The sequence below is a fragment of the Panthera uncia genome, chromosome E1 (genome assembly GCF_023721935.1).
Source record: "Panthera uncia isolate 11264 chromosome E1, Puncia_PCG_1.0, whole genome shotgun sequence".
Classification (NCBI taxonomy): domain Eukaryota; kingdom Metazoa; phylum Chordata; class Mammalia; order Carnivora; family Felidae; genus Panthera; species Panthera uncia.
Window position 1 is genome coordinate 52,233,086 of NC_064814.1, and position 15,649 is coordinate 52,248,734.

General features: G+C 45.2%; 1 protein-coding gene across 2 annotated transcripts in view; it reads right to left on the bottom strand.

The window, feature by feature from the left end:
* Window positions 1-15,649, bottom strand: part of MYOCD (myocardin) — a 108,494-nt gene that overhangs the window by 35,631 nt on the left and 57,214 nt on the right. Inside the window, exon 1 of one of the 2 annotated variants that reach the window (XM_049638087.1) lies at window positions 9,902-15,579. The exons of the other annotated variant lie outside the window; for it this stretch is intronic. Within the exon in view, the coding sequence (XP_049494044.1) occupies window positions 9,902-9,929 (28 nt within the window). The 5' untranslated portion in view covers window positions 9,930-15,579. Of the gene's footprint in view, window positions 1-9,901; window positions 15,580-15,649 lie in introns of those variants that run through there. 2 annotated transcript variants of the gene reach the window in all.

The window sequence follows — 15,649 nt, forward strand, 5'->3', positions numbered from 1 at the left end:
CCCATTTGTTTTCTAAGAGAGGGGTTTTCCCGGGTATCTGACAAATGCCAACTTTTCTCTTTGAGGTCGGGGGTCACTCTCTCCCCACCCCCCTTCAGGACTCTGGTCTATTTTAAGAGTCCAGAGTTAGCTCACCACCTTCGTTTCCTTTCTTCTCTCACAGCAAACCCTGGGCTCTGCAAACAAACATTTGTCATTGAAACTTCAAGTCCTGGGGGCGCCTGGGTGGCTCAGTCGGTTAAGCATCCAACTTCGGCTCAGGTCATGATCTCACAGTTTGTGAGTTCAAACCCCGCGTTGGGCTCTGTGCTGACAGCTTAGAGCCTGGAGCCTGCTTTGGATTCCGTGTCTCCCTCTCTCTCTGCCCCTCCCTTCCCCCTCAAAAATAAATAAAAGGTTAAAAAATTAAAACATTTTTTCAAGTCCTACTTCTATTGGTAGAAATTAAAGGCTTTGTCCCTGTTAAAAGGCTTACGTATGTCATTGAGGGCCAGATAGACATGGGAGGGTGGTGGGGGGTGTTGAGCCTACTCCACCCCAGAAATCACAGCATTTCACTGGCTCTGCTTGGCACATGCCTTGAGCCGACTCCATTTCCAACCTCAGAGAGCCCTGCCTGTGAGCGTGTTTAGCCCCTTGGGGGACCCAGGCTTTTCTGCCCAACAGGATCCTCCACTCGAAAGTTTTATTATATTCCCTCCACATTTTCCTCAGTCTAAATGGGCACAGAGCTTCTCCACGCGGTCTGATCCTTCATGAGACAAAGTCTCGCTCCCCCACCCCCGGGGGCCCCCCACCATCTCCCCTGCCCCCCCCCCGAGCCCCCCCCCCCCCAAATATGCATGCGCCAGAGGAAGGTCATCAAACCACAATGCTGTCCGAGTATCCTGACATTGAGTGGAGATGTTACAAGAGGCGGGCAGGGAGAAAGAGAGAGAGAGGATGGTTTCTTATGTCCAACATGCCACTTTGTTTCAAGCCGGGTGACAGCAAACGATAAAAACAGCAGTTTGTATCAGGCATCCGCTGACTAGTGGCCGCAGTAACAAAAAGCATCAACTTTCGCGAGGGTTTCCAACCGCTAAGTCAGAGGAAGGGTGCGTTTTCTCATCACTGCTCTGTGGAGGAGGGCACACAGTGTTCAGTGCGCACAGGGACTGAGCTAGGACTGCAGTGTGGACTCTCAGAGCCACCAGCAGAGGGGTGGCAAAAGCCATCACCCTCCCTGGAAGCCATCGGGTGGTAAGTCTTTAGGAAACACCCAGTGGGGAATGGCCAATGTCTCTCCTTTATCGGCACACGTGACCTAAGGATATCTCCGTGTTCCACAGCATCTTGTACTTGAGTTCTTGAGGTCTGAGGGACTCCTAGTGACACTGTGACGTTGAGGACAGAGAAGGCGGGACATTCTGGGGAGGGCATTTATGACGATTTCCTGGGTGGGAGGACTGTGGTAGCCCTGTTCTTGCCACCCATCCCTCAGCCTGCCCTTTCCACTTGGACATCTGGCATTTGGTGACCTTGGAGCGAGGCACTAGAATAATGTGGAAAAGTCTCAAAGTCGGGTGTCTGGAGTAAAGGAGTCGGGAATGCTGCACGGAGCGTTCCCCGATTATTTTGTCCCCATCCGGCCTTCACACTTTAGGAGAAGCAGAGAAGCAGAAGCAAAATCGGATAGGACGCTGTGAAGACTGTGGGACACAATGGGAGACATCTGTCAAGGACCAGACCACCCGGTGAGTGCTGTCCAGGACAGACGGAGGAGACCGCAATGTGGAGATGTCCAGGGAGACGCCTGGAGGAGGTGGGGTTGGGCTGAGCCTGAGATGACCTCAGCTGTGGACAGGACGACAGACGGGGGGTGGTGGGGGGAAAGGGCGCACTTGACTGCGATGGGGGGAGCAAAGGGGAAGTTGTGCAAAGAGCAGCGTGGTGGTGGGAAGGGTGAGGAAGAAATCCCCCAGCCAGGGGACAGGAGTATTTGGGGGGCCGATCCCTGGAGAGACACGGCTTCTAGAAGTCTACTTGACCAAATGACAGCCATCATTTAAAGAAGTTTTTCTGCTTGGGGAGACTGGGTGGCTCAGTCGGTTGAGTGTCTGACTCTTCATTTTGACTCAGGTCATGATCTCACAGTTCCTGAGTTCGAGTCCCGCGGGGGGCTCTGCACCGACAGGGCGGAGCCTGCTTGGGATTCTCTCTCTCCCTTTCTCTCTCTCTCTCTCTCTCAAAATAAATAAATAAAGGGGTGGCTTTATAAAGGGTTGGCTCAGTCGGTTAAGCGTCCGATTTCAGCTCAGGTCACGATCTCACAGTTCGTGAGTTGCTTGGGATTCTCTCTCTCCTTTTCTCTCTGCCTCTCCCCTGCTTTCTCTCTCTCTTAAAATAAATAAATAAATAAAGGGGTACCTTCATAAAGGGGTGGCTCAGTCGGTTAAGCGTCCGATTTCAGCTCAGGTCATGATTTCATGATCCGTGAGTTCGAGCCCTGCATCGGGCTCTGTGCTGATGGCTCAGAGCCTGGAGCTTGCTTCGGATTCTGTGTCCCGCTCTCTCTCTGCCCCACTCCTCCCACCCCAACTTATGCTCTGTCTCTCAAAATGAATAAATGTTAAAAATATTTAAAAAATAAATAAAAATTAAAAAAAAAAACCCACAAGGTTTTCTGCTTACATCCACAAAGACGGCGTGCATCCATGCAACTACATACAGGGCAGTTACTTATATCTGAAGGAGTCAATAAGGTGATAGCTAAGGCCCTAAACTGGACTCTGGATCTGTCTGATCTCCAAAAAGCACCATGGGCCAGATCAGAATATGCCAGTAAGGAGGACCACTTCCTTACGGCACAGGCCCAAAGACCCTGCCTAGTCCCCCCCCCACCCTCCCCCATCACCACTGTCTTAGGGCTGCCGGTGGCTTGGATTTGTGACCACCCGGACGGAAGAGGAGCGTCCACATATGTGCACGCTCCACTCGGCCTCTGCTCACGGGAGAAACTGAACAGCAGAGACGCTCTGCTAGCAAAAGGCAGCGACGTCCTTTTGAGATGACGTATGTGGGGTTTGCTCAGCAGGGTCAGTAAGAACTTCAATTCTGGACTCGAACCGTCGAGGGTGGTTTCTCAGCCCTATCGCGTTTCTGCTGGCAAGTGATTTCACCTCTGGGAGCCTCAGTTTCCCCACCTCTAAAACGGAAACGACAGAGTTAACCTCTCCAGGATTTGAGGATTAAAACAACAGAACAGCATGTGAATGGTTGAGCCCAGTCCCTGATGGGCAAGTGTTGAGTAATTCCTAGCCTGGCGGTGATTGTGGCTGCTTTTGTTGGGGCCGTTATCAAAAATTTAAAAAGACCCACCCAGCAGGCACCTTGTCCTGTGGTCAGCTTTGCAAAGACCTTCAGAGCTGGGAGTCACTGCAAAGGCTGCTGTCACTCCTTCCCTCCTGGTTCAAGCCAGGCTCACATGGACGGGGACAAAGGTCACCTTATCTGGCTGTCTGTGGAATAACCATGTCTGTCGCTTTGTGCCGTGACCCTGGGCCTCTGCTCCAATCTCCCAGGGCACGAGGCACCCTGGGAGTTGCTGGAGTGTGGTGTGCTGGCTATTGTCCCCGGAGACACACGTCAGGGGGTGCGGTGACAAGGACCCACTTTGGGAAGCCCTGACATCATCCTCCGGCTATGCCCCGAGGGGCCGGCTCTGGGCACTGGCCCCCGGGGGATGTTGGACTCTGAGCTTCCCCCCACCCCCGTCCCCCGGGAAGCAACTGGATGAATGAGTCAGTTGTACTTTCTCTGCATAAACATTTAAGATTCCAAGATTAAGGGAGATAGCTGGAGTCCTGGGTACCTTTTGGCTGGGAGACCATGAAGCAGCTTGTGGAAAAGGACCTGTTTGCTTATCTTCTCCCAAGCCTGTTCAGTGCATGGCCCGAGAGCTATTTTTAATTCGTGGACAGACCATCTCTTAATGCCCTCTTGGAAGACATGGAAGGAAAATCCATTTTCTAAGGGACAAGGTGATCCCTGTGTTAATAGGTAGGGTTTAAATGTGGCCCTTGCCTAGGGGTGCTTTTAAGCATCCAACTCTTGATTTGGGCTCAGCGGTCCTGAGTTCGAGCCCCACATTGGGCTCTGCATGGACAATGCAAGCCTGCTTGGGATCTACTTTCTTTCCCTCTCTGCCCCTCCTCCTCCTCCTCCTCCTCCTCCTCCTCCTTCTTCTTCTTCTCTCTCCCCAAAATAATAAACTTTTCTTTTAATGTTTATTTTTGAGAGAGAGAACATGAGCAGTGTGAGGGGCAGAGAGAGAGAGGGAGACACAGAATCCAAAGTAGGCTCCAGGCTCCGAGCTGTCAGCACAGAGCCCGACGTGGGGCTCGACCCCACGAACCATGAGATCATGACCTGAGCTGAAGGGACACTCAACTGACTGAGTCGCCCAGGCGCCCCTATAATAAATAAACTTTAAACATGGCTCTTGCCTAAAGGTTTTTCAATACATGGGTCTGTAGAGGAGGGACTATATCATCCAAGAAAGACAGAACCCACTGCTCTTAAAGGGGGTCAGGTGCCATTATTACAGAAATGGGTGTCTGTGGAGGTTTGGAGGAATGAGGATTCCTTTTCCTCCGATTCCTGGCATCTTCAAAATTTGCCTGAAGCCTCTAAGACATATTCTGATTCTGGGACCACATGAGTGGAGGAAAACAGTCAACCAGAAGGACTTCTGTGCTGGCACTTGAGGTTGATTCTCTAGGGTCAAAGAAGATTGTCAGGTGTGTAAAGAGATTTGAGCCCTGTCTCTTGCTTCCCCTCTGCAGGACCCCACCCTTTCAGAGCTCTCTCGTGGGGGTACATCAGCTCTCCACAGCTGCAGACCTCAGAGCGATGCCTGTGACCGCTTTGATGGGCAGCCAAGGCCAGCAGCACAGAGAAGTATTTTCCACATATGCCTCATTGTGCCTCCGTCCCCCCAGGATCACGTGCACTGCGGAAATGATTTCTCGTTACGGAATGATAAATTTTGTCCAGGAGAAAGCGATGCCAAAGAAACCCTTTTTCTTTTTATGACGAGGCAAATGGTCTACCATCTGGCTCAGGGCCATGGTTATTGTCTATGCGCCTTAAAATAAATGATCAGAGTGTTCAGGAAGGGCTTCCAGAGTCTCTGAAGAATGATTGGATTCTCAGGAAATAGGGATTGTTTCTGCTTTGTTATGAAGTCTGCACCTTGGGGGTGTGAGTGAGCAAAGACTAGTGTAGGATCTTTTTTTTTTTAAATTAATGTTTATTTGTTTTTAAGAGAGAAAGAGAGGCAGGGGAAGAGAGAGGGGAAGAGAGAGGATCCCAAGCAGGCTCCACACTGTCAGTGCAGAGCCCAACGTAAGGCTCGAACCCACGAACCGTGAGATCATGACCTGAGCTGAAGTCAGACACTTAACAGACTAAGCCACTCAGGAGCCCCAACCCACATAGATCTTTTAGAAATGTAACAGCTGGAAATGGAGGTCTTCTGGACCAGCTCTAATTTATCTTTGACAACCAGACTGTATATTCTCTGAGATACAGGTTTGAGTCTTTAAAAAAAGTAGCTAAGTACGTGACTTGGGCATTCAGGGGGCTGCCTGGGCCAGACCAAGGGAAAGGTGAGGACGCTTTAGGAGAAGGGGCTCATCTACTGGAGCTGAAAACCAGAGTCCTTCCACTGTTTGAAAAAAACCAGGAAAGCCAGCAGGGGTTCAGTTTCACTCAAGCAGAAGCCAGGCCTCTGGATAATAGGCAGCTTCCATGGGAGCTAAGGAATGTTCCTCCTGTCAAGGGAAGGAAAGGCTTACATGGCCAGAGAGAGAATTAGCAAGCCACAAGCAGGCTCCTAGGGTTCTCAAACTGAGGGATTTTTTTTAAGTTTATTTATTTTGAGAGAGATAAAGAGAACAAGCAGGGGAGGGGCAGAGAGAGAAAGAGAGAGAATCTCAAGCAGGCTCCATGCTGTCAGCACAGAGCCCGATGTGGGGCTCGAATCCATGAACCGTGAGATTGTGACCTGAGCCGAAACCAAGAGTCAGGCACGTAAATCACTGAGCCACCCAAGTGCCTCTCAAACTGAGGGATCTTTAATTAATAATGACCCACTCATCAGCTCAAGGAGGCCGTGCTAAACTCTAGGATGTAATTTCTGTTCTCATAAATCCTCACTCCCATGTAACACCATATCTACTTTCTTGTTTCAGTATTCTGTCCTGAGAGGCTGTGGCTGTTAATAATTGTGAATGGTGATTTATAATAAGAAATCTATATTGGTTTCCGTCCCCCTTTCTGGCACAGAGCTCGGAAAACCCTTGGAACTTTCTAAGTGATGAGAGTCACAAAAGTGGTGTTTGTTATGTTAATAAGGTGGCTTTTGGACCTCACCAAAGGATGGGGGCTGGTGGCCTGGGGAACTAACCAAGTGACGGGTGGAACTTTCAGTGTCAGCCCCTGGCCCCCAGGAAGGGGAGAGGGGCTGGAGATTGAGTTCAATCACCAATGACCAATGATCTAATCACATCGTGACCGTATAATGAAGCCTCCATTGAAAACCCAAAGGGAAGGGGTTTGGAGAGCTTCCAGGTTGATGACCTTGTGGAGATTTGGGGAGAGTGATGTACTTGGGGAGCATGGCTACCATGGCTCGTCCTCCACATCTCCCCCATCTGACTGTTCCTGAGCTATAACCCTTTTATAATAAACTGCTAATCTAGTAAGTGAATGGGTTTCCTGAGTTCTGTGTTGAATTGTCAAGATGCCCAGCTGGAGTCCTGAGCATTGCTTGTTAGGATTGGGAATCCTTTCCCCAACACATGTTGGAAGTGGGTATTCAGACCCAGATTAGTGGCTTTCTAGGAAGAGGAAACAGGGAATTGGGTACATATTCCCCCGATGTGGCCACAAGGAGGCCCAAGCCTCCTCCTGTAGAAGTCAAATCAGAAAGCCAAAGCAATCTTGAAAAAGAAGAACAAAACTGAAGGTATCACAATCCCAGATTTCAAGTTATATTACAAAACTGTAGTGATCAAAACAGTATGGTCCTGGTACAAAAATAGACATACATATAGATCAATGGAACAGAATAGAAAGCCCAGAAATAAACCCACACTTACATGGTTCATTAATCTTCAACAAAGCAGGAAAGAATATCCAAAGGGAAGAAGAAAGTCTCTTCAACAAATGGTTCTGAGAAAACTGAAGAGCTACATGCAAAAGAACGAAACCGGACCACTACCTTACACTACACACAAACTCAAAATGGATTAAGGACCAAAATGTGAGACCTGAAACCATAAAAGTCCTAGAAGAGAGCACAGGTAGTAATTTCTCTGACATTAGCCATAGCAACATTTTTCTAGATAGGTCTCCTGAGGGAAGGGAAATAAAAGCAAAAATAAACAAATGGGACTACATCAAACTAAAAAGCTTCTTCACAGTGAAAGAAACACTCAACAAAACCAAAAGACAACCTACTGAATGGGAGAAGATATTTGCAAATGACATATCTGACAAAGGATTAGTATCCAAAACATATAAAGAACTTATATACAACTCCATGCCAAACCAATGATCCAATTAAAAAATGGCAGAAGACATGAACAGACATTTACCCAAAAAAGAGATCCAGATGGCCAAAGATACAAGAAAGTTGCTCACCATCACTACTCATCAGGAAAATGCAAATCAAAACTACAATGAGATATCACCTCACAACTGTCAGAATGGCTAAAATCAACAACACAAGAAACAACGAAACAGTTTTGGCAAGGATGGGGGGGAGGGAAAAGGAACCTTCATGCACTGTTGGTGGGAATGCAAACTGGTGCAGCCCACTGTGCAAAATAGTATGGAGCTTCCTCAAAAACTTAAAAATAGAACTACGTTATGATCTCGTAATCACACTACTAGGTATTTACCCAGAGAATATGAAAACACCAATTCAGAAAGATATATGCCCCCCTACGTTTACTGCAGCATTACTTACAACAGGCAAATTATGGAAGCAGCCCAAGTGTCCACTGATAGATGAATGGATAAAGAAGAGGAGGCATATATGTACAATGGAATATTACTCAGCCATAAAAATGAATGAAATCTTGCCATTTGTAACAACACAGATGGATCTGGAGGGTATAATGCTAAGTGAAATAAGTCAGAGAAAGACAAATACTGTATGATTTCACTCATATGTGGAATTAAGAAACAAAGCTAATGAACAAAGGGGGAAAAAAAGAGACAAACCAAAAAACAGACTCTTAACTATAGAACAAACTGACGGTTCCCAGAGGGGAGGTGGCTGGGGGGGGGGGTGGTGGTGGATAAAACAGGTGATGGGGATTAAGAGCACACTTGTCATGATGATCACTGAATAATGGATGGGAAGTGTTGAATCACTACATTGTACACCTGAAACTAACACTGTATGTTAAATATACTGGAACTAAAATGAAAAATAGGGGAGCCTGGGCGGCTCAGTCACTTAAGCATCTGACTTTGGCTTAGGTCACGATCTCGTGGTTTGTGAGTTCAAGCCTCGCATTGGGCTCTCTGTGGACAGTGCGGAGCCTGCTTCAGATCCTCTGTCTTTGTCTCTGTCTCTCCCCTGCTTGTATTCTCTCTCTCTCAAAAATTCATTTCAAAAAATTATTTAAAAAATAAAAAATAAAAATTTTTTTAATAAAAAAAAAGTCCCTTTCCTGTGTTGAGAGAAGTTCTAGATTGGTCTTCACTAAAACCTGGAGGAAGACAATGACAAAGCATTCCTCTCAGAGCTTGGCACATAGAAAGCCAGCTGCAGGGAGAGCTGGAAAACGTAAGCACATCTGGAAGAGCACGTGGAGAGAGGGCGCGACACACAGATGTCAGGAGAAGAACCCACAGTGAACCTCTACCTGGAGTCACCAGTTCGTCGTGGGGAGATGATTTGATCGCAAGAAGTGACAGGCAGAAGAGGGGGCTGGGTCATCATCACCACCGGATGGGCTACTCAAAGTGCCATCACCCCCCATAGAAACTCTCATGCACATCGAAAGATTACTGCTAAGAGGCTGATGCCTGGGTCAATTCCCCATTGCTGGTGCTGGATTTTCCTCAATTTGGACAACCTCCTTCTGTAGCCATTCCTTGCCTTCATCTTCATGGACTCCCCCCCTCTGCCTGGGAGCCTCCTAGCCCTCTTTTCCTTTTATACATCCTTTCTTTCTCCCAACTACTCTCTAGTGGGCACTTTTGATTCCTTGAACCCTGTCCTACTTTTACATCAGTTACACCCTTGTATTATAATACGTAATCATTCATTATGTTTATTGTCTGTGTCTGCCCACTAGAATATAAGCTCTGTTGAAGCACAAATGTTCTGTTCACTGATATGTCCCGAGCCCTTAGAATAGTGTCTGATACCGAAGATTCTCCGTAAGTATTAAGTGAATAAACAAATGAAAGGGCAATCTTATCTAGACAATTAGTTTAAATTTACATCTACACTCAAGTCTCCCAAATCTGTAGTTCTAGACCAATATTCTCCTGAATTCTAGTTCGATGGAACCCATTGCTTACTTAGTCGCTTGCCTCTCCATTTTCTGTGGGCCCCTCAAATCCAACAGTTGAAACGAGAATTCACATCTTTCCCTAAATCTGCTCTTCTACTCACGGTCCCCATCTTGACAAATGGCGGCCATTTACCCAGTTGCCCAGGAGAGAAACAAACCTTGGTGTTATCTCTGCTTTCCCTTTGTCTCGATTGCTGTATTCCACTGACCATCTAATCATGCAAAATCAATTGTCTTTCAGAGTCTCTCTTTTCCACACCCCCAATCATGACTCTTATTCATGCCTTCATCAACTTTCCTCAGACAAGCCAAACAGTCACCTAATAGAAGACAGCACTCTGGCTCCATTTCACATCTCTCAAGTCCACTTTATACTGCAGCCAGAGGGATCTTTCTAGAGGCAGGATCTCCACCTTGTTCCCACACAGACATAGCTCTGGCTTCCACCATGAATGCTTCCAATGGCTCGCCACTACTTTATTATTATTGGCATCATCATTATTTTAAATTATGTTCTCCCTTGCTGGGGAACTAGAAAAGTGTTTATGTTGGTGTCCTTAAATGACAAGAGAAGTTTGAGTCTCTCTCCTGCTCTCAAGACACAATATAAAGGGCCCTTATGACGTCACCACCCTTATTACTGATCTCTGCCCCTCTCCCTTCAGGGCTCGCTAAGCAGTCATACCTCCAGGATGTCCTGGTTAGGTACAGGCATACACGTTCCCACTGTGACTTTTATCCAGCCCTTCAGAGGAACTTTCATGTGGAAAGTTGGCTCTCTTCTTCTCTTTTCTTGAAGCGCAAAGTCCTTGAGGTCCGAAATTAGACGAATTCCCTCATGTGCTATCAATGCCTTGCTAATTCTTTACATAATTTACAAACTGAGTCCAACTTGAGAAAAGACCCCGAGAGAGCTATTATTGTTGCTGGGGTTTCAGAGAGGAGCAAATGAGGTATTTAGAATTAAGTCGGTGTGTGGCTGTGTGGCTGAAGTCACAGAGTCCAGCTCTAAAAACCAGGGTGGTGGACCCCTCAGTTCCTGCTTCACACCCTTCTATTATTATTATTATTATTATTATTATTATTAGCCCTCATGTTTATTGCTTTCTATCCTCTTCCACTGACCGTGCTCCTGCTCATACCCTCTGACTCCTCACCTGAATAGGGGCACACTGTGTAACCTTCCCTCTGCCTCCACCTGTCTCCACTGCACTTGAAACTGATGAACATCCTGGATCCTCAACCCTCCTTGTGGAGATTCTCCTGCTCAGTGACCTTGACGAGACGTGAAACTAAATGAATCCAAGACCAGAAACCAACAACATTTGTGAACAAATTCATGAACTGCTTCACGAAGGGAGAAAACACACAAATGACCACATTGCATTGAAAAATGGCACCTAACCCCTGGTTGAGAGCAGCCTGGAATAACTGTAAGCCAAGACTTTACAGGACTTTAGGCTAATAACTTTGCAATTCAGAGGGATGATGGGAATTTTTTGCATAAGGTAAACTGCACACATTACCGTAAGGAGAAAATCTGAATACCCAAAAAACTATGTACAAAAACAGAATGAAAGCTGTTAAAGGCCTACTCCTAAGGAAAGTATTGAGCCCCCGTGACTTTAATAGGCAATGTTTTCAAAGAGCTGATCACTGTAGTCATAAACGCTTTCCAAACATGGGAAAATATGGAAAGATAATTATAACTTATTTTGTGAAGCACGTGTAAGTCTTGATATTTAAACCTGACAAGGGTAAAATAAAAACAAAGACGAATACTATTTGTGAACTCTGTAGCAGAAAAGACCAGCTAGTCATCAAAATTTATGTTCTCCCTTCCATAGAAGAGAGACATTGCTGGTAAATCACTGTTCCGCCAGAAAATACCTTCCTGAGCCATCGGCGCTATTTTCACAGGGAAATGGGAACAGATGTGATACGCTGGTGTCCAGGTGGAGGCTTGTAACACAGGCGGGTGGGCCTTTTCATTCGTGCCTTCCACTTGCTGGCTCGGTACAGAGGATGAGGAGGCTATGGCCTGTGAACCTGCTTTTGTAAATAAAGTTTTATTGGAACACAGCCATGCCCCCTTGCTGACTTCTCGCTTATGGCTCTTTTCACACTGCAGTCGCCGAGAGCTGAGCGGTTGTGACAGTTTAAATAGCTTAGCTCATTTACTGTCGGCCCTTGAAGAAAAAGTTTGCAGCCCTGCTCTAGGGGTGGGTGAAGCCGCCAGAGGGAAGGAGCCTGTGTGCTTGAAAGGTCTGCCGTTAAGGGAAAGCCTCCCTCGACCGTTTATGAACAAGACATAAAACTTCTAGTGTTAGGCTGCTGAAATTTTGTGGTTTAGCAGCTACTGTTATCCTAACGAAGAGATGCGAATCTCAAATAAAATACCAGAAAGTTCTAGAAAAAAATCGTATGTGGGATTTTTTTCCCCCAGAAATGCAAGATAATTAGAAAAGACAGCAATGCCACATTCCCCACGTAATCATCTTTTTGTGTACGTTGAAAACATTAAACATTTTTTTAATATTTATTTATTTTTGAGAGAGAGAGGGAGAGAGAAAAAGAGAGAGGGAGGGGCAGAGAGAGAGGGAGACACAGAATCCGAAGCAGGCACCAGGCTCTGAGCCGTCAGCATAGAGCCCGACACGGGGCTTGAACTCACAAACTGCGAGATCATGACCTGAGCCGAAGTCGGATGCTTAACCCACTGAGCCACCCAGGCACCCTGAAAGCATTTTAAGAATTAAGCATCCATTTTATACAGAAATACTTCCTTGGAATACCTATCTATACCAAAGGCTAATGGCATATAAAGAGATACATGAGTGAAGAAATCCCTATTTATGATAGAAACAGAAAAATATTATCATCAACATAACAAAAACATAATGTATAATATAAAACCGTATAATACTGCTTGAAGCACTGGCAATGTACCAATAATAATTTTATACTATGTCATATATTAATAGTTGTTAAATTGTATAGTGAAATACTGTCTATTGTATATGAAATAACATAAATTGTGTGCCTTATATAATTCACATATATAATTTTATATATGACATACATTTACATATAACATATTATATGTACAGTAAAATATATATTATTAGGTTTACATAATACAGTATATCATACTTTAAAATTTATATAAAACTCAATTTACAAATATATAATTTGTAAATAAAGCATGAAATTTGGATATGACATATGTTATGAATATACTGTATACAATGTTCTACATGATGCTAGTTATACAATACATTAATAAAAGCTTGATGTTACTTTTCAAGTATCAGCCAAGGATCAGTGCACCAAGGCAGGAAAAAAATGCAGCAGGAGACAAATTTTCATTAGTTTTAGGAGCAACTATTGGAAATATGGAGAAACCCTTCAAAGTTATGAACGTGCAAAATTAACAGATTTCCTCTAGGATGCCAATAATTGATGTGACTTCACTTAAAAAAAAAAAAACCTTACCAAGGGAAATGATAGAGGAGTTGAAGAAATGGGAAGAGAAACTGTATTTCTGTCTCAGAAGAATTGATATATTTTTAAAAATTTTTTTTTAACGTTTTATTTATTTTTGAGACAGAGGGAGACAGAGCATGAACGGGGGAGGGGCAGAGAGAGAGGGAGACACAGAATCGGAAACAGGCTCCAGGCTCTGAGCCATCAGCCCAGAGCCCGACGTGGGACTGGAACTCACGGACCGTGAGATCGTGACCTGAGCTGAAGTCGGACGCTTAACCGACTGAGCCACCCAGGTGCCCCAGAATTGATATATTTTAAACGTAAAAATGCACCATCATGGGTGGCTGGTGGCTCAGTCAGTTGAGTGTCTGACTCTTGAGTTTGGCTCTGGTCACCATCTCATGGTTGTGAGATCAAGCCCCATCGTGGAGCCTGCTTAAGATTCTCTCTCCCCTCCCCCCCGCTCTCCTCTCTTGTGCTTTCTCTCTCTCTCCCTCAAAAAAAAAAAAAAAAAAAAAAAAAGGAACCATCAACTAATGTATAAATTTGCTACAGAGGTGCCTGGGTGGCTCAACTGGTTAAGCGTCTGACCCTGGCTCAGGTCATGATCTCATGGTTTGTGGATTTGAGCCCTGCATCAGGCTCTGTGCTGACAGCTCACAGCCTGGAACCCGCTTCAGATTCTGTATCTCCCACTCTCTCTGCCCCTACCCCACTCGCTCTTTCCCTCTCAAAAAAATAAACATTAAAAAAATTTAAAAACATAAATTCACTGCAACCCCAAACAAAAATCTAACAAGACTGAAACTGGCATAGGCTAAACTGATTTTAAATTTCACCCAGCATATACTTGTGAGAATAAGCCAAGAAACATTAGAAATATCAGACCAGTGCAAAGAAACTTGTGAGATAGATACTAAAATACATTGTAAAATACATCAGTAAAACTGTGGAAAAACAGAACTAGCAGTGTCTTTTAAACTACACACTTAAATAATTTTGTGTGCCGTAAGGACTGAAATATAAAAATGAAATATATAAATGCTAGAAGACAACAGAGGTGAATCACTCTAGATTCCTGAGCTAAGAAATGTTTCCAATAATTGATAAATTCAGAAACCACAAAAATTACTAGATCTAACTATATAGAAAATAAAAACAGCTTCTAGGCAAAATATACAAAAGGCAAAGGACAAACTGGTAAAAGATAATTGTGAAAGACTGAGGGTTAGCATTATTAATTGTTTCTATATAAATAGCTTTAACAAAGCAGAAGGGGAGAAAATGCCCAGTAGAACAAAGAGCAATAGCCACGAATTGCCACTGCCACGAAATCACATGGAAAAATAGAATCTCACCATAAACCCAAAACTGCAAATTGAGATCTTTCCCCTTATCACATAAAATCGATGATAGATTTAAATGTATGGAATAGAAAATGTTAAGAAATGAGGAGATGCCCCATGGAGATCTTTTTCCTGTCCTAGATCTTATCAGAGTAGAGACAGACATAGCACCCAGTTGGGTGGTCTTGGCTAGTCCAAGTTCAAAGGCATGGGACATTCAGTGTGGAAGGAGAGAGTAAAGAGAGAACGTCACAATGGAACAGTAGGTGAGCGCTGATGGGTCACCATGTCATCTCTCCCAGAGCAGAGATTTTCATATTTACAGGTGCCAAACCCAAAAATCACATGGCTTTTGAATGGTTGGGTGACAGCAAGATTTTAGAATGGGGGATAATACATCCGATGACAGGTTTAACATTGAACTTAAGTGCTTGATAAAATATCTTCACAAACACCTTTTGACAGTGGGTTGAAACGTTTAAATGTGTGTTGCTTATTAAACATCAATAATCCTTAGAGCTCCTGGTGGTCATCACTGGAAGAAAAATCAAGTTCACCTATGGGAATGCTGAGTTCCCCTTTCCCTCCTCTACCACCGTTTTCCCAGTGCACTTGGGCTGTTTGCATCTACTTGGTCTCAACGATTTTATAGAGCTTATGAAAGAATTAATGTTTGTGTTCCCTCTGTAAGTATTTGTACTTCTTCATCCCTGGGGCCCCCATGAGGATTGTTACAAAGAATTTTCACACATGTCTATAATCTGAACTTCACTCCTGAGAGCCTCTGAGTTGGGCTAGGCTGGTGTCATTATCAGCATCTCAAGAGGCAAAGGGACCTGGGGAAGCCCCAACACACAACAAACAGGGCTTAGAGTTCAGGTCTTTTGATTCCAGTCCAGTGTCCTTTCTGCTCTACCAGTCTTCTTCCCTCTAGAAGAGGAGGGCTATAGGGGGCTGTGACTCCTAAGTGATAGAACCTTGCAGGGGAGAGGTTGGGAGAGTTCCATCAATTCAGGTTCTCCACCTGCTTGACTAGGACAACACTGATTGCTGTCAACCTGACCTTTGTAGGGTGAGTGGGTGGCAATCTCGTCCTCACTCCTAGGACCTCTGGTTTTGGAGACCACTCTGGGACAGCAACCCTTGGCATGACTCTTGTCTAGTGAGAGGCCCCGCCCCCAGGGCCCCAGGCAGGTCAGAGCCTTGGCTGCCCTCAGATCTCAGAGCACACAA